Source organism: Castor canadensis, chromosome 6 (assembly GCF_047511655.1).
Source record: "Castor canadensis chromosome 6, mCasCan1.hap1v2, whole genome shotgun sequence".
Classification (NCBI taxonomy): Eukaryota; Metazoa; Chordata; class Mammalia; order Rodentia; family Castoridae; genus Castor; species Castor canadensis.
This window is the reverse complement of record NC_133391.1, coordinates 71594905-71618002: the sequence shown is the minus strand read 5'-3', so window position 1 is coordinate 71618002 and position 23098 is coordinate 71594905. Positions and strand designations below refer to the sequence as shown.

The 23098-nt window shown below is 37.9% G+C and overlaps 1 protein-coding gene across 8 annotated transcripts in view; it reads left to right on the top strand.

The window, feature by feature from the left end:
- Scgb3a2 (secretoglobin family 3A member 2) overlaps positions 1-7825 on the top strand; it is a 174834-nt gene extending 167009 nt beyond the window's left edge. For 4 of the 8 annotated variants that reach the window (XM_074076704.1, XM_074076703.1, XM_074076707.1 and 1 more), the window contains 2 exons: positions 7115-7314; positions 7656-7825. In XM_074076704.1, the coding sequence (XP_073932805.1) occupies positions 7115-7314; positions 7656-7724 (269 nt within the window). In that variant the 3' untranslated portion in view covers positions 7725-7825. Of the gene's footprint in view, positions 1-4132; positions 4346-7114; positions 7376-7655 lie in introns of those variants that run through there. The other 4 variants (XR_012449011.1, XR_012449010.1, XM_074076708.1 and 1 more) reach the window with 3 other exon arrangements.
- The last annotated feature ends 15273 nt before the right edge of the window (positions 7826-23098 follow it).

Below are 23098 nucleotides of genomic sequence, written 5' to 3'. Positions count from 1 at the left end.
TGAAATGATCATATATGGGTCTCAGCACTGAGGAGTGGTTCTTAACAATGTTATCAACAGTGCCTGGCTTTTTGTTAAGATCCAAACATGAACAAACTCCTAGAGATATTTGCAAAGTACTCTTTGAAGAAAGAGTTTGATACAAATAATTATGCTGAAAAAAAGTATTTTGAAGGTGTATTTTAGGGCTGGCAGAGTGGTCAAGTGGTAGAGCACCTGCTTAGAAAGCATAATGCCCTGAGTTCAAACCCAGCCAAAAAAAAGAAAGAAAGAAAGAAAAACATATTCATAATGTATCCTCACCTACAGACCAGGAGATGCAGGCACTGTAAACATAGTTTAATATCTGCACAGATCTTGGTCCAGGGGACATGCCACTGCACAGGAAAGTACCAGGATCTGTTGGCAGACAAATAGAGTGGAGAAAATGTGGTCAAGGGCCTTTCTTGTGGTTTTGAAGGGAAGAGACAGGAAAGAGAGGTTATCAGGTTAAAGATTAACTACTTTGAATAACTTCGGTGGGTTCTGGGGCTTAGACATTATCCTTAGTTGGTGAACCTGGCTCTGGGGAAATTAGGGAAAGAGAATAGTGTGTAAGAGCCTTGTGACAGTGTTTAGGGGTGTAGGTTCTGGATTGGTTGGTTTGCATATGGAATTAGGTATCCACCTAATAGGAACTGTTGTGGAAATATTGTCAGATGAGAAACCAAGCAACACTCAGAGAAATGGAGAACTCAGATTTTATTTTACTCTGGAGGTCCCAGATGAGCTCACACTCAAAATTCTGGGCCCCCAACAATGAATTCACAGGATTCTTACAGGGTAGTGCAGGGCACCAGGTTACAAGGAATGTGTTAGGATTAATAGGTGAGCCAGTGCTGGGTTAGAGACCTGGGGTTGTTTAGCTAGGAGCAGCAGGGGAGGTCTGCTTTAGAAAGTGTGTTTACAGAAGAAGGCAAAGAAAGGCAGGAATGGGCAGTTATCGCTACATGGGGCCTTTTGCCTTGGCCCTGGACTCACTTTATGGCTTAACTAGAAATTTCTAATATCCTATGGACTGCTTGAGAAAATCTTCTTGTTCAGAACTAGGAATTCTTCTAGGAATTAGGTAGCCTTAAGAGGAGCATTCTCTTCTGGATCAGCAATGACTCAACATGTGTTGTGTGGAGCAGGTTCTAGTCTTTAGTCTAAGTCATCCATGGCTACCACTAGGTTCTGGCTGTACTGCATGTCTGGTGGATTACTAGAGAGACTCATCAGAAATCTGTTTACAGAGAAGATTAAGGAGACTGATGGGAAAGGACTTACCATCCAGGATCATCAGAGAAACTTGAGATAGCCCCAAACATTTCAGAAGTTGGAAGGGAGCAGCATTTCTATGAGTCTGATGTCATATTTCTCTTGAATGGTCCTGTCACACATAATTTCATAATTTGCCACCTTTGAGATGAAGTCCATACTTTAAAACTGAAAGACCTATTTTTTATTAAGAGTTTTATAATATTTTAAGATGCTACATCAGCCAGAACTAAACAAGAAAGCTAAAACCAAGTGATTGAATAGGAACAATTTAACAGGGAGGAAAATGTACAAGGTGCAAATAATGCAGTTAAAAAAATGCAGGGGAGATTTGAGTGATCCCTGAGATTAGAAAATATGAGAAGATGCCACTGCCTCCAGAACAGGAGGGACACTGTGTGTGTGTGTGTGTGTGTGTGTGTGTGTGTGTGTGTGTGTGTAGGGAGGGGGTGCTGTGGTCCTGCAGTAGGAACTGAAACAATGATAGGTGTGCCTGGTAGATGTGGAACCCCAGATGAGGCCTTGCTGGAAGGAGCTAGAGGCACAGAGAAAGTATAATCACTGCCTTGATGTCTCTGGAAGCAAAGAGAAGGAGAAACACCTGGCTTCTCCATTTCTTTCTTGCTCTATCTACCAGTGGCTTCCATTAGTTGAACTTAACCAAAAGCAGTTGGTGAAGGAAGCCTGGAAATCACAACTTTGAAAACTCAGTTCTCTATAGTACAGAGCAGGGGAGAAAAGAGAATGATAAAGATTTGAAATTAAACTCCCAATAGGAGCAGTGGTGGGCTCATGTATGAAAGAAGTGATAGCATGAAATGCAAGTATGGCATCAACCTCACCATCGTTTTACCACATGACCTGGGTCTTTGAGGGATTGGTATTTCTGCATCTCCAAGACAGTTGGTGATATGCTTGTGAAACAGAAGCAGTATCTAGGAGAGCAAGTGGTGGGAGTAGCAAGATTGAGTTTGGATGGCAACAATTCATAGTCTCTTTGGCTCAGTTTATAATGTAGCTGAGATAAATGGCAGAAACAATTTGCTAACATAGGAATTAATAACAGATTGTGGTAAGTATTAATCTTGGTTTGGCACAATTATTTGTTCCTTTGTATAATTTTATTAAATTCTCATAATGATAGCATACTCTCACATGGAAACAAGTTAGGCCCGAACTTCTGGCTTTGCACATTAAGAGGCTGCCATCTTGGTGTGCCTCCTTTGCACTTCCTGTGTTCCCCTTTGGTGTTGGGGATGGCCAGAGCCAGTAGAGCCATTTTGGTCAAGAACCCCTGGACTGGTTTCTGGGACCACATGTGCTCTGTCCTCTGTTTCTCTCTCTCAAGTTTCTTTCTTTCCCTCTTCCTCACATTTAAGGCCCACCAGATGCCCCCAAAGAACTGCAGAACATATGCTTACACATGTAGTCATCTTCAGGGACCACAGTTGATCTCTGCATCTAGGAAGGCAGTCTTTGAAATAGATTTCTGGGGCCAGCAGAATATTTGTGTATATATATGCACACACATATACATAGATGTATACATATATATATATATATATACATGTATACATATACACTTACATATTCATATAATTGCACAGGATTGGAATGTCAGAATGCTTTAAAAATTCGTATCTTGAGTGACTTAATTTATTTGTGTAGATAGGGTGTTACAAAAAATATTTTTCTCAGGGTTCCACACCTTAAGGTCCGTCATGCTACTTATGTCCCCATTTCACATGAGAAGATTGTTGTGTCTGGAGACCTAAGGCAGATGAATGAGTATCCTATCCCCATGGAGAGCAATATAATTCCTGCATCCTGAGGAGTTAGAGGCCTGCATTCCTGCATCCTAAAAGAGAGCTACAGAGTCTGATACATCTGCCACAGGGTCAATGAGCAAAATGCTCTCAAGATTGTTTCCCCTCTCCCAATAAAGGTGCAAACCAAACCAGTTCACCTGAGAAAGCCCACAAATCCTTGGCCAATGAGAAAAGCCCACCAAAGCCTGAGTTAAAATGTCCATAAAAACCCCAGCCTTCACCTGAGCACTGAGCTACTGGCTTCCGGCTCCTCTGTGCTTCTCTAGCTGTAGCCTTTTTTTTCTCTCTAATAAATTCTACTTTATATACTGCCTTTGGCTCATCATTTAGCTGACTCACCAGCCAGTTCTCTGGCTTGTGAAGGCAAGGACCCTCAACACCAGCACGTAAAAATATCAATGTCACAGATCTAAAATGTCTAATCCAGGATTACACAGATATAAAAATTGAATTCCAGTTTTATAAAAAGACATTTTAATTTTAGATCCTGAGCCTACTGTTCTATATGACATCACAGAGAAGGCAGACCCTGAAGATTCCCCAGGTACTTGGAGGACACTAGAAAAGGTAACAGAACTCTGATGTTCTAGTCATAGGAAATGAGGATGAGCAGAATTCCAGAGAAATGTGATACAAAATGTCATTAAGCTGACTGTGTAGCATAACAGGGCTGAGGTAACCCTCAGTTTGCTCCCACAACTGGGAAGCCCATCAGGTACTGTGATTCTTCAAACTCCAAATGAATAGAAAAACAGAGGATCTTAGAAAACTGGGAGAAAGCACTCCTTTTAATCCCAGCATAAAACCTTCACTTCTTTTCTATGTTCTTCCTGGAAAAGAATTCTTAGGGCTCTTTACCTCTCACCATCTCTTCTATGTGAAGGCTTGCGAAAGAGATACTCAAGAATGCTTTTATTTAGGGCTTTGTTTTTCATGGGAACCTGAGGGAAAGTGGAAAACCCTCCAGTTTGTTTAACAAGGAAACATGACTTTCAAGCTCTTCTTTGGTGAAATGAGTTAAAAGGCAGTGAATGAAATTCAGTACTTCAGTGTGTGTATAAATATGTGTGTAGGTGTGAGAGAGAAAGCAATTGTTCATACTTTGTATGACGAGTGAAACCACGGGCTTGGTGGCTTCAAGAAAATATCAGAGATACCTGCCATGAAGCTAGTAACTCTCTTCCTGCTGGTGACCATCAGCATTTGTAGTCACTCTGGTAAGTAATCTGGAACATATGATATTTCTTTACTTTTCTGTAAATAAGGACACAACTAGTAAGCCTGGCTTGCTGACAGTGGAATATGGTGGAGGTGGTTTAGAATCACAGAAAAAGGTAATGCTGGATATATCACAGATACTCCACTAGTGAACATCCAACCTAATGTAAGTACTAGCCCTAATGAATTTTGAATAGAAAATTAGCCAATTCCCACTGATGGAAATGAAGCACATTTCCTGTTAGACATTGATCATCAAAATTTTCCTTAATCTTGAGATAGAATCTGACTTTGTAACTTCTTTCTTTTATGATTTTGAAGCCATTGTTGTCATTTCCAATTAGCCAAGTTGCCAGGGTGACTCTCCTACACTTGGCTACACTCATTTTATTTACCTGCTCAACAGATATTTATTGAGGGGCTGCAACTAATTAGGCACTTGATAAACACTGGAAGATTCAGGCATGTGTTACATATGAAGACTACTCTCAAGGTGCCGATAGTCTGGTAGGGGAGATAAGACTTTGACAGGAGTTACTGCAGGACTATCCTACTATAAAAGCTCAATTTAATTTACAGTTATAGCTCTGTAGGTGTACTTAGAGGTAAAGAGTTTAATTTCTAAGTAAGGGTAAAGAAACTGGCATCTTGAGAAGAAGGGGTAATGATCCATTTTTTTGGAAAGAATCTTTGTTAACTATCAAGAAGACACATCTGAGTAATTGGAAAAAAATGCTTCATGATAGCCACTGCTCACCAAGAGGATCGAAGGCTTTGAGGACCTTCCTCCCAGAAAGACATAAACATATACAGAGGAGATATTCACCACAAAGTCCAATGGGAGCAGTGTGAAGATTCGTCATGAGAAGCCTTGTATTGCCTACACTTAAGCTGGCAACTGTGATCTGAGATTTCTGTGGAATTTTTGGAGGAATTTATAACTGATCAGTTTTGAGTATTTTGTTTTCTGTAGCATGCACTCAATAGGAGTATCCTTGTTTTACAGTTGTTCTTATTGTTCTTTAGAGTCCAAGGACAAGTATTTATGGGCAAAGATAGCAGGAGAAAAGGGGTGGAAAGAAATAAGAGTCCACCCACTGGGGAAAATAGGTGTCAGAAGATGGAGATAGTAAATATGCACAGGATTGAAGAGCTATAAAGATTTCCAGAGAGCAATAGCCAGCAGGAGGGTATATGTTCTTATGTGTTTGCTCACATGTATGTGCATTTATATATCTGCGCAGTGTTTTTGCAAAAAAACATATATCAGATATATTTTTCCCAATCACTACTCTTTCCCTTCTATTTATCTTCTATGGAAATGATATCTTTTTTTTACCTTTTATGTTTAACTGGAAAATTTGATGCATTTATTTTTAAATTATTAATTATATATTGAATATTATATATTATATTTTATAATATAATGTTAATTATATATATTAGAAAGATGCAGTATGGTATTTACATATATCCATACATCATACATTAATCATGTCTTTTTTTCTCTTCTACTCTCTACTCTCCTTCTTCTTCCCAGTACCCCTCCAAGTGCCTAAAAGTCCCTCTGAATTTCCTTCTCACTCCCCTCCTTCTTGCACTTCTCTGTCTCTAGTGACCATGATTCTCTTCTGTAAAAGTTATATTTTAAAGCCAAAGATGTAAAATGCAATCGTCCCATGTAAAATCCTCAGTAGTTCCCCCATTCTCCTCAGGAAAAAATTCCATACTCAGTGAATATGGCAACTGAGTTCAAAAATCTTTCAAAACTCTGACCTCACTTAAGGTTTACAGCTCTGCCCACTTCTTCCCATAGCCTATGGGAACTCTGCATTCCATTCTCTGGGCAGAAGTCTCACCATTCTGTGTGTGTACTTCTTTCATCTTAACAGCTCAGCAGTTTTGTTGATCTTGTTTCTAAAATACTGTCTTTATTCTTTGCCTGTGATCTTGACATTTGCCTCACAACTTAGCTTTAGCATTTCTTCTACGACAATTCCTGCGATGTTGTCCTGCATTACATTTTGTCATCCCGTCATCCCTCTGTGCTTTCATGAAGTTTGTCTACTGGTTTGTGGTAGATTTCTGAGTGGAGGAGCATTCTTGTCTTATTTGTCTACTCATTTGCACAAGTGGCATAGAATTGGTTCTTAATTATGTTGTAAGATTGAGCTGAATTGTTTGGGAGCCATTTCCTGGTTGACCTGTGATTTGGTCTATTGTTTTCCATGAACAGAGATTTGTTATGGCATCACCCATAATTCATCCATCAGTATCGATTCATTCACCCATTAGTATCTATTGAGTGCCTTCTACATGCCAGGGTCAGTTCTAGGCATGGGGTACTATAATGAGTAAAACACAAATTCTTTATTCTCATATGGCCTATGTTGTAATAATAGGATAAAACCAAAAATATATCAAACATGTAGTATTGTAGATAATAAGAAGAAAAAAATAAAGAATGATGGAGGGTAACAGCTGGTGCTATTTTAGGTATAGTGGCCATTGCAGGTTTCCCTACAATGGTAGGTAAAATTTGAAGACAGATCAAATAATATGAGGAAGGAAGACTTGTAGTTATCTGGAGAATGAAAGTATGGGGGAGATGGAACAGCAAGGGTAAAGGCCCAGAGGCAGAAGTTTTCATGGGAAATCCAGATGAGTGGGTCCAGGATGGAGCTATTGACACAAGGAGTGAAAGGTCATAGGGTTGTAGATAGGGGATGGATGTGCCTTGTGTCATTTGTTTCTCTTTTGCTCCTCAGCCACTGCCTTCCTCAATAATGCACCCCTTCTTGTTGACAAAGTACTACCTTTGCCTCTGGACAACAACCTTCCCATATTTGATCCATTGGAGCTTCTGCTGAAAAATCTAGGCATCTCTGTGGAGCACCCTGTGGATGGTCTAAAGAAGTGTGTAGATGAACTGGGCCCAGTGGCAGCTGAAGCTATGATGAAACTGCTGGTAACACAGTTTGCAGGATTGACTGCCAAGAGGGTTTAGTCATCTGAATGCTTACCCCAATGTGTGTCTTTTTTACTGGTCATACTCATAAAATCTGTATGTCCTGGAGTCTCAAGGAAAGTGCATTCTTTCTGCATTTACAGAAAGAATAGTTGAATAACAAAGACCTGTGTTGTAGATGACTTTGGAGTTACCTGGTTTTGTGATTCTGGATGGGATTTAACCACTCCACGTCTTTGTTTCCACATCAGCAAAACCATGGTCAAATAGAATAACTTTTCTGAAGCATCTAATTACATGTAATCTACTCCTATTTTTATTATTGTTCTTCTGCCTTTCAGGAGTTCCTATTACACCTGGTGCTACGTTTGGATAAAGAGAGAACAAGGAAGGCACAGGAAGGAGAATAAGCCTCTCCCTTCCCAGGCTGAACTGCATTCTACCCAGTTATAAACTAAGTATCTTTAAATACAGCAACTCCTGAAAAGAATGAATAAAGCAATAAAAGGTTTCATTTTGTTCTATGGTTATTTCTGGGTCTTAACTAGATACTTTTTCCTTTGAATCCTAGATTCTAGAGCCTGTGTTTACAAAGTTAACTCAGCATTTTACCTAAGATATATGCATTCCTTTTCCTCTCCTTATCTGTAAATTAACTATCTCCATTTTCAAATATTCTTTATCTGACAGTATTGCCAGACTCCTTATTCTTCCATTCTCCTAACACTAAAGAAATTATTACATTTAAGACATGAAATAAAGTTTCAAAATACTGTTTAACATGATTAGAGCATTCTTAACTTCATTGGCTTAGGGTTTGCATCACCAGAATGTTAGTTTCTAGTAAGTTGATAGAAGTTATTATGTCTACTCAATAACTTTTAGAGTCCCTTCTATCAAGTCAGGCCTTTATTACATAATTCATCTATACAGGGACTCTCTGTATAGATATTTTAGGAAAATGAAAATGTCATTTTTTTTCCAACTCAAAAACAGAGGGCAGGAAGGTAAACAGTTCTTGTCTGGGAGTTGGTAACAGAGGCAGGGAACAGGATATAAGGAAAGAGTGTAGGAGGGTGAATATGGTGGAAATATTATGTATTCATGTATGAAAATGGAAAAATGAGACCTGTTGACACTATTCTAATAATGGGAGAGGGGAAATAAAGGAGAATGATAGAGGGGGTGAATTCAACTATGTTATTTTGTAAGCACTTTTGTAAATGTCACAATGTACCCCTAATACAACAATAATATGATGATTAAAAACCAATGCCAGAAATATTTTTCCATAATACTATTATGAATGATCATCTATAGGATGGATTTCAAACTCCTGAGCATAGCATACATGGCTCTGCATCATCAGACCTTCGCTCACATGTCTAATCTCATCAATTTCCTTTCTCTGTATGTGCTCTGGCTGCAAACACATCTAAGAGATGACTGGATTTCTTTTCTGCTAAGAGTCATACATGTTCACGATAAATCAAGTTTCTTCCAACCTAGAGTATCTGCTACTGTCTGCCTTCAGACATGGGTCTGTTCAGCTTTGGGACTGTTTGCCCTTGAATTGATCCCTCCCCTTCCCCTGCTCTTCTTTCTGTTGTGGGAAGAGAGGGAAAATGATTTTGATTGCTATGGGCTGCATTTCTCAGTGTTTTACAAGTTAGCTGACATTGAGCTGGGTGGTGTCCCTCGGAGGACCAGACATTGAATTGGACGCAGAAAAAAAGAGGAAAACCACTGTGTGCTCCCCCTCTGCTTGTCTTTGGAGGAAGTCTCTGAAGTGGCTGCACCATGTCTGAGGTTCCAGGCCCTGCTGCTTAGATCTACAATGGCTCCAGCTTTTGTCAGGCAATTCCAGTCTCTGGCCTCTGATTATCTATTGCATCCTTGTTTTCTTTCTCTCCAAACTAGGATTGGGTTCCTATTGTCAGTTTCTGAGTTGCCTCATCAATACTTAATTGACCTTTAAGCTCTTCTAACATCTATTCAATTACTTATTCACACTACATTCCTTCTGTTATAAGGGCTTGTGTCCTTGTTGGATTCAGACTAATCTACTATTAAATATCATATTCTCTATGAATATTGCCTTGATTTCCTGTTTTTTCTTTGCTCCTGTCTTTTTTCTTCACCTAAAATACAGAAGCTTCTTGACTTATGATGGAGTTAATTTCTGATCAACACATTGTAAGTTACAAATACCACCAGTTAAAAAATGAGTTGAATATGCCAAGCCTACTGAACATAACACTTTAGCAACACAGTTTACTGCAGAACATTGGTTGTTTACTGTCATGACTCTGTGGCTGACTGAGGGCTGTGGGTTTCTGCTGCTGTCCAGAATCACAAAAGAGCGTTTTCCTACCTATTGCTCTCATGCTATTGTAAAGTTGAAAATTCACTAAGTTGGGACTAGCTTTAGTTGAAGTTTGAAACTTCCTGTTCTATTTTCTCACATTACCTCCATCTATAACAATAGATTAGGTTGTCCAGCTGTAGTAATAAGTAACCCCAAGTCTCAGTGGCATTCATGCACGACATTGAACTTTTTCCTCACAACGTATGGCTATCTTTGATTGGATAAGGCTCTGCCCTGATATTGTCTGAATTCTGTAACCAGGGCTGATAGAATAATCTTTGTCTCCAGCATTTTTAATTTAGGTCACAGGAAAGAGAACTTGATGAAAAGTGAGCTAACTCTTCAAACTTCTTTTTGGAGGTGATATATATCACTTCCAATCCTGAGTTACTGGCTAAAGCAATTCATATGACTGGTCACACCTGACATATTCAGGAAAGGGATGTAAAGTTATCTTATAGGAGGTAAAGATACCAAATGTGGTTTAATACAATGTACTTAACCATAACCCACGCACGCTCAAAAGTAGCTGTCACGTGAGAAGCCTCTATTCTAGTTACAGTTTCCTGCTCTATTGAAATATGAAATATTGTTCCCACATCTGTTTTCTTCTCTTTGGCCATTAGTTTTCAGTTTCTTTAAATGGGCCTTATTATTCTGACTTCCTTTGTGGGTCAGCTGGATGCCTCCAAAGATTCTAAGCTTGCTTCTTTTCTTTTCTCTTCATATAGAACCTTTATTGGGAAATCTCAGGTACTCCCTTGAATGCCAATATAATCTCCATCTTACAAACTTCAAAGTCTCAGCTACTCTCCTTTGAGAGGAAGAGAGATATGATTACATGTAAGAAACCTCCAAGAGGTGATTTTTTAGTGTTCAACTCAACAGACTCTGCTTAAATTTGTTGTCAGTCTTTCAGAACATGCTCCTATGATTTAATTTGTTGTTTTGCACTGTCAAAACAAGCACTGTTTTAATTTCCTATCTCAGTTTATAGCACAGCCACACTCATGGTTCCTTAAAACCAAAATTTATGAATTATCCTAAGTACTCCCTCTTACCAACCTTCCTTTCTAATTGATAAGCAAACTCTGCTAATTGTAAACCTTTTTCACATCTGTTTATACATTTTTCATTATTATTACTGTGGATGCTTTTCTTAAAACGTTATTGTTTACTAAGTTACTGTAGTCATCTACTAAGTGATCTCTGTATTCCCAAACATCCATTTCCAATCTGTCGGTCAAACAGCACAAAAAGTGTTTTCCTGAGATCCAAGAATAATTTCCCATCATCAAGCTCATCAATAGTTTTTCCATACTGATTGAAAAAAAGCCAAAAACTATTTTAAGGCATATTCATAGCACTTATTTTGTGCTTATTTTAAAGTGTATTCTTTACTGTACCAGTAGGTAGCTGTGTATCTTTATAAAATAAGAATTTGTTTCCTGATTATATAATAGATATGATGATAGCTATTGGTTATTGTTTTATTTATACATTTTTGTTTAGTAAATGATGATTAAATATTAATTGCAGTAATTTTTGCTAAACATTGAGCATAGAGAGCAATAAACAAAATTGTCATGGCCCATACCCTCACAGATTGTATAGGGCACCTTCTCAGTCAAAAATGGTTCTGGATGGAGGGTCCTGGATGGGTAAATATCCTCACATGAGGAGGATAACATGGCTTCTTCAAAGACATAAAGCATCATCTGTGTGGCTAAAGTCCTCTGAGTAGGAACAAAGCAACTCGAACTGAGTCTGGATATGTAGACAGAGGTGAAATCATGCCCTGGGCGTTATGGTCATGGGCACTGATTTTATCCAGGAAAGCCTTGGGCAGTTTTGTGTCCAGTGTTCTCTGTCTCCACAAATGGCACCACCAAGCATGCTCTTGCCTTAGTCAGATGCCTAGGAGTCATTACTGACACTTCCCTCTCCCTGACACATCATATAGGACTCATCACCACGCCCTGTCAAATTCACCTCCTAGTAGTCTCCTGAATCCTCCCACATCACCCATCTGCACTGACCCTTCCATATTCAAGTCTCTCTTACCTCTCATAAGAACATCTGAGCTGGCTTCCTGCTTTACTCTGGTCTGCACGCAGCCAAGTGATCTCTGCAAAATATGACAATGATCATATTCATTCTAACGCCTAAGACCCTTTGGGGGCTTCCTATTGCTCTCCAGTTGAAGAATAAAATCTTATGACCTATGAGATCCTATAAGACTTGCTTTCCTCCCCAACTTTCACTTGCTCTTATTTACTTCACAGCTACCTTGACAGCCTCTCATTGCTGAAGAACAGAACTCCCTCCTGACATAGGCCTTTTGCAAATGTCACTCATTCGGCTATAAACGCCTCTTCTTCTTCATTTTATTCTTGTGATTTTCGTCCAATTTAATCACCTTATTTTTAAATTTTTTTATTCAGATCTCAGCTTAAGTATCCCTTCCTTAAAAAAAAACCCTCTGTCTGGGTGAGATATATTTACAATAGGTTCTAAGAAATCGTATTTTTTTTCCTTTCTGAACATCTCTCAAAACATAATTATATATTTATGCATGATTATTTGATTATTATTTGTCTCTCCCACTTGTTTGTGTGCTCCAAAGGAGCAGAGTCCACTACCTGGCATAGTACATGGAACAGAATAATATTCAATAAGTATTTTATGGAAAAATAAGAGTTAAATGCAGGGTAAAGAATAAATTAATACTTTGAAATCAATCTTAATAATTCCAGAGAATGCAAGGTAATCTATAGTATCAGAAAGGATATCACTTTTTTTTTTGAGGAAAGAACAGGAGTTGGGGGGAGGGAGAGGAAAAGATTATAAGTGACAAGAGAAAACTATTGGGGTAATTATTACAATCATGTGATATTCTTGTGGATATATACATATGTCAAAACTTTCCCAATATGTACCTAAAATATATACAGCTTATTGTACATCCATTTTGCTTTAACAAAGTTGTAAAATTACTCATACTTTGAGATATAGATATAATTTTTATCAATAAAGTACCAATTTGTATCAATAAAGGAATTGATACATTTGTAAGACTTTATGACAGTATCTACTGGCACTTTAAAATATGTCCTTTCATCTAACAATTCGATTTTTGGAAATATGAAGTAACAAAAGGCATCAGTGCTTGTGCTTGTGTGTATAAGGATGTTTATTGAAGAGCTGAAAAAATAAAAACAATTATGAGTGCCCATTAATAAGGAAATAATAATAGCTGAGATTATGAGATATTTAGCAACATTTAAAGATTTCTATCTGTTTATCTAAACTAAATATAATATTAAATAAGAAAGGAATGCTGAAGATTAAAGTGCACACCCAAATCCCTCTTTGCATGTGTATATGTGTTTGAACAAGCAGGGTAAGCATAGTTAGCACTGGTGGCTGGGGGGCTGGTTTTGGGGTAGTGGTGTTAGATTGGAAGGTTGCTGAATTAGTTTTTTCCTCATTGTAACTAATACCTGAGAAACAGTTCTAAAGGAGGAAAGATTTATTTTGGCTCATGGTTTCAGTCCATGTTCCCTTGGTTCCATCACTTTAGGCCTGAGATGAGGTTAAATTCCATGGCACTGAGTGCATGTAGTGGAGAAGGCTGCTCATTTCATGACAGTCACAAAGCAGAGCAAGAGTGACAGAGAGAAGAGGTCTGGGGATATAATGTTCCATGGCATGTCTTCAGTGATCCACTTTCTCCAACCAGGACCCATATCCTACAGTTTTATCACTTTTTGATAGTCCACTTAATTATGAATTAATGAATTAATCCACTGATTTGGTCACTGCCCCCATGATCCAATCACCTCTCAATGATTGCATCCACCAGATGGGGACCAAACTTTAATACAGGAGCCTTTTTTAGGATACTTTTTTTCCAAACCACAATAATTGCTAACCTGTGTGCGTGTGCATGTGTGTGTGTATATGTGTGTGTGTGTATGTGAGTGTGTGTGTGTATGTGTGTGTGTGTGTGTGTGTAAACACATTTCCTGTATCTTCCCTCTTACATGATGAGTGTGTGGTACATTAATAATTTTTTGAAGAGTAATTTTGAATAAACCACTTGTCAATTAGCACAGATTAGAAAGTAGTCCTCTCCCTCAGAACCAAAACAAAAGCAACAAAAGGAAATCCTACCCCAGACTTAAAAAGCAGTGAATTAAAAAATAAGGGCTTTAGAGTTCACACAGACTTTTTGTCAGTGTGTTCACACAACACTTTTTTTGTGTTGTTAGAAATACCTTAAATGTTGAGGTTCTCGTTGGTTTTATTTCAAAAGGGAATAATAATATTTACTTCATGCTGGTGTGAAAAGAGGTAACATTCTGAAGGGCCAAGCATGAGAGGTGTCCTGCTAACATCGTTCCTCAGCAATGGCAGGAAAGCTTGAAGGATTGTGGGGTCACCATTGAATGCCAAGCATCACCACAGTATGAGTTTTCGTTTAGGCTTTGCACCATGGTCGAATTGCCCTTTTTCTTCCTTTTCCTGGTCTCCAAATCCTTTATTATCTATAAAGACATGGCTCCAATATTATTTCCTGTGATAAGTCTTCCCAGATCTCCTGAGGGAGCGTGAATGGCCCTTTGTCCTGGTTCCCATGTTCACATGTCAATGACTCTGTAGTACTATGTCATGCTGAGTTTGGTGAGTTGATTTGGTGTTCATATTTCTGTGTGAAGACTCTGGGCATCAGGTGTTCAGATTTTCACCCTTAATATCTTGCACATAGGTAGAAAATTCTATGATTTCTATTTCTTCACTTAATGCAGAATACAGGAAATATTTACTGAACTCTCTGTTAGACACTGTTATTATTGCTTATAATTGGGTGAGGAACATTGAGTAAAAGAGTTAAAATTCTTAGCTCATGAGGCTCACATTCTAATGAGGATAGACAAAAAAGGGAACAAAATAAAGTCAAGTTCAAACACTGTTAAAAGATGAATGCTATGGAGAAAAATAAAACAGTCAAGGGAAATAGGTAATATTTTGGATGCAATTCGAAATTGTGTGATCAAGGAAGACATCACTGACAAGGTAATATTTGAGAAAAATTTTAGGAACTGAGGAAAAAAGTCATGTTCTATCTTGTAGAAAAGTATTTTAGGTAAAGGGAAAAGCAAAATCAAATCTCCATGGAAAGAAGATGCTTGGGACATTTAATGACTGATAAGGATCCACGTGTAGCTAGAGTGGAGGAAGGCAAGATATGAGCAGTAGGAAAAGAGATGGGAAGTGGGACACTCAAGAAGGATCTTAGCCATCACTGTAAGGTAATTAAAAAACATAGTTTTTGTTATGAATAAGATGGAAAATGGCAGAAGGAATTGATATAATTTGAATTTCATTTCAACAGAAGTAGTCTTACTGCTCAGCATGTCTTTTTGAAAGACTTTCTGCAAAAAAACAGATGTATAATGTAAAACAGGTCCTGTGAACTGAGGTAAGTAACGTCAAAGAGGACACATTTGTTCTGATTTTGTAGAAGCAGAAATGTAAATCACAGAACTCACTATGAGTTCTGTTTGGTTGAAGCTGGGGTCTCAATCCTGAGAGCTTGCTGAGAGAGCTGCCAGAAGTCTGTTCTGGAGGATGTGTGAGGTAGAACTGGAAAAGCAGGATGCGGCTACCTTTGGATTGTCCAGGAGCCAGGCAGGTGTGTCCCTACCAAGAGAGGATCGCAGTTTCCACCTAGAGAGGATTTAAAACCTAAAACAAACAACGAAGAATTTTGCACCTTTTCTTCACAATGCATATACTTCCACATTTCACAGGAAGAGATAATTTTTAACGGAATCAACTATAACACATATTTGAGGAAATAAGCAACAAAAACTAAAATTTAAACATCAAAGTATATGAGGAAAGACTCAAGAACAAGGATAAAGGGATAAAGAGAGACTGCACATAGAATAAACAAAAGGATAAACTGAGCCATCAAGTTCACTGTGAGTTTCTGGATAGATGAAAAACACAAAAGAAATAGACCTAATCACATAAATCTTTTGATCAGAAAAGAGAAAGCAGACCTTAGGGTTGGCAAGTTCTTTCTCATTCTAAATTCTAAAATGAAACTTTGTCCAAAGACTTCATGAAGGGCATGTTAAGTGATACTGTGCCCAACTTCAATTTTGTTCCTCTGTGCATCAGACTTTTATGTTCAGTTTACTTAGTTATTCCCAGGCCTGACTCAGTAAGTCTAAGCATAGAATACTGTATGTCCATAACACATATTTTCTTAATCCAATAAATGTGTTTGGAAATTAAGAATTCATAAAGTGTTTTCTTATCTGTGACTTCTTCTGATAATCTCAATAATCTAGGGAAGGCCATCAAATTTTTATGCAGAAAAGATAATTTATATCTAGACATGTTATTGATTTAAGACACAAAGAGGTGCAACTTGAATTCATGTGGTTTCCACTGATGCAGGACAATAAGTGTTGTGATTTTAAGGCTATTGCAAATGCTAAGTGTGCTGGAAATCATGTCAGTGTTGTTGAGCAGAGATTGAAAGGGTCTTAGATTAATCAAGTGCCCAATTATCAGATATTATAAATTTTTTGGCTACTCTTCTGCTCTCTGCTCATCATGAGATTGTATGCAGGATCAAGCACAGTTTACCTTTTTTGGGAGGACTTCATCATGCTCTCCCCTTCCTCTAGGTATTCCTTTTTGTTGTATGTTTCACATATGACTTTATCATTTTCCTCCTAGTTATGAGCTACCCTGTGCTAAGTGATAGCCTACACTGCAAACATCTCAAAGGGTGGCTAATGTTACTCATTTAGGTAGCACTGGAAAAGTCTGACCCATAGTAGCCATGGATAAAATGCTCATTAAAGGAATGTGTAAGCTGATTATTGTGGCACATGCCTACAATCCCAGATACTTTGGAGGCAAAGGCAGGAAGATCACAAGTTCAAGGCCTGCCCAGGCAAGAGTTAGTGTGACCCTATCTCAAAAACAAAATACAAAGAAAAGGGCTGAGGGCATGACTCAAGTGAAGAGCACTTGCTTAGCATGTGTAAGGCCCTGGGTTCCATCCCTACTACACAGGAAAAAAAAAGGAAAGTGTAAAAAAAGGAGTTATATGTTGTGAGGAGGAACATGGGACATCAATCTATCTATGTATCTATCTATCTATCTGTCTGTCTATCTATCTATCTACCTATCTATCTCTTAATTTAGGAAACACATAGAGCTTTGGTCAAATTTTCTAAGATAGAGAAACAAGCGTGGTTACGAATCACTTAATTTTAAGTGATGACTTGCTTTTGATTACATAAGACAATTATACAAATTCATCTTTTGTAGCTACTTATTAAGTGCCCAGTCATGGCCATTTAATGAGATATTCCTGATCAAACCACAAAAAATTCAATCCCAATTTTAGAGGCTTTCTTCTTTCTAGTCCAAATTTTGTACATTCTAACATTGAGTCATTTCTTCCTGCTCATTAGGGCAGCTAAAGTTGTTTCAGGAATCTATTAAAAAAAATTTAAACTATGTGTACTTAAATTCTGGCATTAATATCCAGAGCAATTAAGTTCTCCATATTTTTAACATTGAAAAGGAGGAAAGTGAGGATCAGGGAGGTGGGGTGACCTGTTCATAATTAAGCAACCACTAAATCAGAGGTTGACTTTACATCTGCTGTATGTCTTCTGCTCTTCTTACTCCTCCATGTTGCTATGCCTATTGGACTGTATCACATATTGAAGTGTTAGGGAGCTACTGCAAGTATTTTGGATGTGGGTACCAATGGTGGCAAGTTTGTACTAGCAACCTGAATGTTGGCAAAGTGTTAGACACCTGCATTAAGAGGAAGGTTCTTCTCTGAGAAGATGTGGATGGAAACATGCAAATGTAACTGAGTATTTTTAGAAGCTTATCTGGCTTCGGATGGGAGTCAGGACTATGTGGGTTGAGCATATCTTGATTTCAATGCCCAAGCCTTGTTTCCATCCTTAGAAGCTTATGGGAAAAGGTAGACTAAGTTCTGGGGTAATACAAGAATAGCTTTCTTCTCTTACACTAGTCACACCCAAGTTATGAAATGCAACCAGCAGGGAAAAGAAACTTTCTCAGGCTAAATAACAAAAGTTGGGAAAGGCCATGCCTTCTGGAAATACATATAAGGCAATCCAATTCATCAACAGGGCAGTGTTTTACTTCAATGTTCATCTTAAGCCATGTGTAAGATCACATAGCTTAACCATTGCTCTCTGCCCCCTACTCCTATCTTAGTCTCTCTTCTTCAGCAGCACAGTGGCTTAGAGATAGAGCACAAACTCTGTAACCAGGCTTCCGAGTACCAATCCTGCCCTACTCCCTCAGTAATTTCACCACATTAACAAATCTTCCTGAGCCTTCAATTCCTTATTTATGAAACTAAGGTTAGTTTTCATATGGACTATGAATGTAAATTAATAACTACACAACTATACTTAATGCCTAAAACAGAGTACTTTCTTCATGTCATCTAATGACATTACCTTTCTAACTCTAAAACTTCTGTTTCTATATTTCACTATCCATTCTCAGGACAGAACTGAGTAAGGAAAAATCACTTTTTCTGGGCACTCAAACAATATTGTTTGCATATAATGTGAGATGCAGAGATTTAGTCTTGTTTCCTTGAGTCAAGCCGAGCAAATTTCACTCTCCTATCTAACTTACCGCATGATTATGTGGGCCCTTAGATTTTTAGTTGTAGACTCCTTCATTTCATAGATAAACTTGTACAAAGCAAGCTATAATTTGGATCTGGAATGTCTTCCAAAGGCCCAAGTGTTAAAAACTTAGTCCCCACCTTGGGGCTTTTTGGACATAGTGGAACCTTTCAGAGATAGGGTCTAGTGGGAGGTTTTCAGGTCTTTAGAGACACGCCTTAAAGGAAATTGTGGGAGCCCAGTGCATTCTTCTTTGTCTTTCTTTTTCTGGCCATGAGCTGAGCGGTGCTGCTCTACCAATGCTTTTACCATGATGTGCTGCCTTGCTTCAGGCTCAAAGCAACCAAACCAACTGATCAGGGACTGATGCCTCCAATTTTTCTTTATAAGTTGATTATCACAGGTATTTGATAAAGTGGCAGTAAGCTAACACAGCAGGTGCTTAGGAGAATTGTGACGGGAATCCAATCTCTTAACCCCCAGTGCTTAGTTGTTTCATTCCATAATTTGCCTCCTCCCTTAAGAGAATCTTAAGTTAGCAAATAAGATGATAAAAATATATCCAATTAAAATTAATATAAAAACTACAATAAGAATAAAGCAAGAATAAAAAATACCTTTCTACTTACAGCCACACATGGGTGCCCCAAATCATTAAATAAAAGTTCCTTTCCATCTCTAATAAATTATTTTAATTATAAATTAAAATCACTAGAGGACTTCACTTCAAGGACTCCTCTCCTGGTTTTTCACCAAATTCTATAAATCTTCTTGAAAAGAATTTAGGCTGGATGGGAGTGTAAGAATGATCATTAAGGTGTTTTTCTGTTGTTTTGTTTTGTTTTCTTGAAGTAAGGTCTCACTATGTTATCCAGGCTCACCTCAAACTCACACCACTCCTTCCGCAACCTCTACAGTACTTGTGGGTTATAAGCACATGCCACTTTGCCCAACAGTAGGGTGTCTTATATTGATTGTGCCGTAATTTTCTTCAAATTTTCATATGTAGAAGGAAATAAGACCTAAGATTTCCAGAACAATTCATAGTGACAAGCTACATATATGTAATTATCTCTTTGAACTTGTCAACAAATATGTTAGGTGTCTCTTCATACATAAACTCCTAGGAAGACAGATGTTTTGATATCTTTGTTCAGTGATATATTCCCGGCACATAGAACAGTGCTTGGCATATAGTATGAATTAATAATATTTGATGAATGAATTTTTATTTCCTCTTTTTACAGGTGAAAAAAATTCCTGAAGATCAATGTAGTTGATCTTTAACTACATTTCCAAATCACATGGCTGTTAGATTGCAACACAAAGTTTAAAACGTAGACCTCCAGAGTCATGACTAAATGCCAAAAACAGTATGCTCAAGGATTGGGAACAAGGGTAGCTTCTGAGATGATAAAAGATGAAAAATATGGTTTTTGAAGAAACTGTTGTCTAACGGAGAAAGCAGACACATTCAGATACAAATGATTTCAAACAATGTGGCTAAATACTTCCATGAACATTCCTACTAAGAATTATGTAATCCTAATACAAAAACTGAATTCTGCAACTGTAGGAATCTGTGACTTCTTCACAGAGCTTGTTTCTACATTGGACTTTAGAAAATGGTGAGACTTGACAGACAAATAGAGTAGGAGGACTGGGGCTTGAAGCTAGACATTGCTGGCAGAAAAAAAATGCATGTGCAGTATAAAAGCATATTCTGTCCTGTAAACAAAATCCATCCGTAATTGGGGTCTCTGGTTGTAGGGGTGAGAAATGTAACCAAAAAAATACAGGAACATTAGGGAAGGACTTTTACCACTAGCTTACTGTATTTCCTCTGTGCGATAAGTAGTGCAAATTCATAAAAGGGATTCAGGCATGTGGTGATATGACCAAAAGTGTACTTTTTAATAAGATGTACTGTAGGTGGGTAATATGGGTTGGAGTGAAGAGTGACAGAAATAGCAAAGTAGTTAAAAATCTAATCAGATGATGAAGGGTTGACTTAGACCAACTCATCAATGTTGCTGAAGAAAGGGAATAGTATAAGAAGACAATTTAGGGTAGACTATTCAGAAACTGGATGAAGATGCTGATGAGCAGGAAGGACCCAAGTAAACCTGAGGTTTTCAAATTCTGCGTGAATGGGGATGCGATCTTTTCAGACAAGATAGGGCAGGTTTTTGAGGGAGATGATGGACTTGGATTTAGACACTGAATTTGTGGTTCACATGGTTTTTGAGTTTTATAATCATGTCAGTCTTGAGCTCAGGAGAAAGAGTAAAATGGAGATCTGAATTTGAAACTCATCAGATTTTTTGAAAGACTCCTGGCATTCAAACTGCAACATAAAAAATCACACACATTTGGAGCCTTGAGAGACAATGTCATTTAGGGAGCAGATACATGATGTAAAAAATAAAAAAGAATGAGAAAGAATCACTACAGGTGGGGAGAGATGGAGGAAAATGTGTCATGGAAGCCCAGAGGGGAAATATTCAGAAATATTTGAGGCTTCTGAAAAGGTGAGGGGAATATAAATATTTGTGGTTTTTGAGAACAATGGTGAGTGGAATGCACTCTCCCTGGCTCCAGTGTAATTCCAAAGGTAAGTGGAGGGAACAATCTGATCTATTCAGTGTCCCAAAGGACAGATCTTGCATTTACTGTGTGCCTGACACCTTACTTAGGCATCAGAGTAAATAAAGCAAAATTTCCATAGTTTTGAATCCCCACCATTCCACTAATGTTTTGTTCCACATAAAATCTCATTCAGTCTTTCAAGGCCCCAATTCAATTTGCTATAAAACTTCCCTGAGCACATTGGTCCCACCAATAGTTCTGGAAATAACTTATGATATTCAGCTGACACCTTCCAAGGCATTTTAGCTGTCATTGCATTGGCTCATGTCATTTTACCACAAGAACTGAAGATTCATTAAGGAGAAAGGATTTACAGTCTAGATTTTTTGCTTCATAATTCCCATCCCTGCTTTGCATATTTTAATGCTTAGAAATGGCCTCTTACCATCTCTCACTCCTAATATCTGGTCTTCCTTTGAACCAAAAGTCTTAGATATATCTTAGATGCTGACTCCGCCATCAGCTAGATGTGTTCCCTTGAGCAAGCACTATTGTATCTTTGAGCAAAGATTTTCAGGTTCCCCTAGTAAGATTGGAGTAAGTGGGTTTCTAGCATAATCTCTAAGATTTCTTTCCTGAATTAAGTAAATAAAAATTATTTGATGAGTCCTGACACCACAGGCCAGATGTTATGCTATTACAGTGAGCTAGATGAGATATACCCATTTTCTTTTTTCATTTAGTTACATGATTAAAAAAGTAAATGATTTCAGATGGTAACATGTGTCATAATGATATATCGTAAAACAAGGTGGTAAAGAACAATAGAAGGTAGGAATAAAAGGAAAGAATATTAATAAGAATGTTGTAGAATACTTTTCTGAGGAGGTACTTACAGACCACCTTCGGGACCAAGCATAGCCATGAGAGAAAGAGTTCAGGCAGAAGGGAGAGCAAAGGACAGAGAGTGAAATGTGGTTGTTAAGTTGCATCAACAGAAAGAAAGCCATTTACTTAGAATACAAGGCGGAGAAGAGTAAATGATAGAAAATGAGGTACCACAACTGATCTCAGAACTCACAGAAATTCTTTAATGGGTCACTTAGTAAACTTTCCTTTTTTTTTTTTTTTAGGGTTAATATAGAGGAAAATGTGCCATTTAGCATCTGGGAAATTTTTTGTGGAAAGAACAAAGAGTGCAAGTTGCCAGTGGCTCACACGTGTAATCCTAGCAATCAGGAGGATTGCAGTACAAAGCCATCCCAGGCAAATAGTTCATGACACCCTCATCTCAAAAATACCCAACACAAAAATAGGTCTGGTAGAGTTGCTCAAGTGATACAGTGCCCACCTAGCAAACATGAGGCCCTGAGTTCAAACCCCAGTAACACCCCCCAAAAAATTTAAATTAAAAATAAAGAGAAATGTCCCAATTCCTTTCTTTGCTATGTTGTTATGACAATATTAAATACAGTCTGATTTGTACTTTGTAATATACAATGAGTGTCATGCTTATTATTTTCTTATTTATTTCCTTCTTGCTGATATTAATTGTCATGGGAAGGTATCATTGCAAAATAAACCACATTAGAAATTGTGACAATAGAAAGGAAGCACCTGTGAGTATTTCTTCTCCTTCTTTGTGGAGAAGATTCATATGGAGAACTCTGCCCAACAAAATAAATTGATTTAATCTTATAAGAATTGACAAGAAGACTCAGATCACTTCTGTAAAGAAGTGGTTCTTTATTGTTGTTGATTATATTGGAGAATATAATAGAAGCCATAAACCCAAGTCCCCAGAAAATGTGTGAATTCACATCTGCACAAAATATGAATAAAACATTGAAAGCTATGTGAAACTTTAAGGACCAGATCATCTGATCAGGCATTGCTTTCATATCAATGAAACTGGAAAGTTTGGTAAAAATATATGTCCTTGGCCTTGCCTTCAGGTAGATGCAAGATGGCATATAGAAAACTGAAATTTTTAGGAAATGAATTCTCTAGTGGATCTTGAAGCAGGCAGATAAGAGATCATATTTTGCAAAACTCTGCTTTGGGGTCCATAAGAGAGGATTAGAAAACAGAGGCTTAGAAAGAAACCACC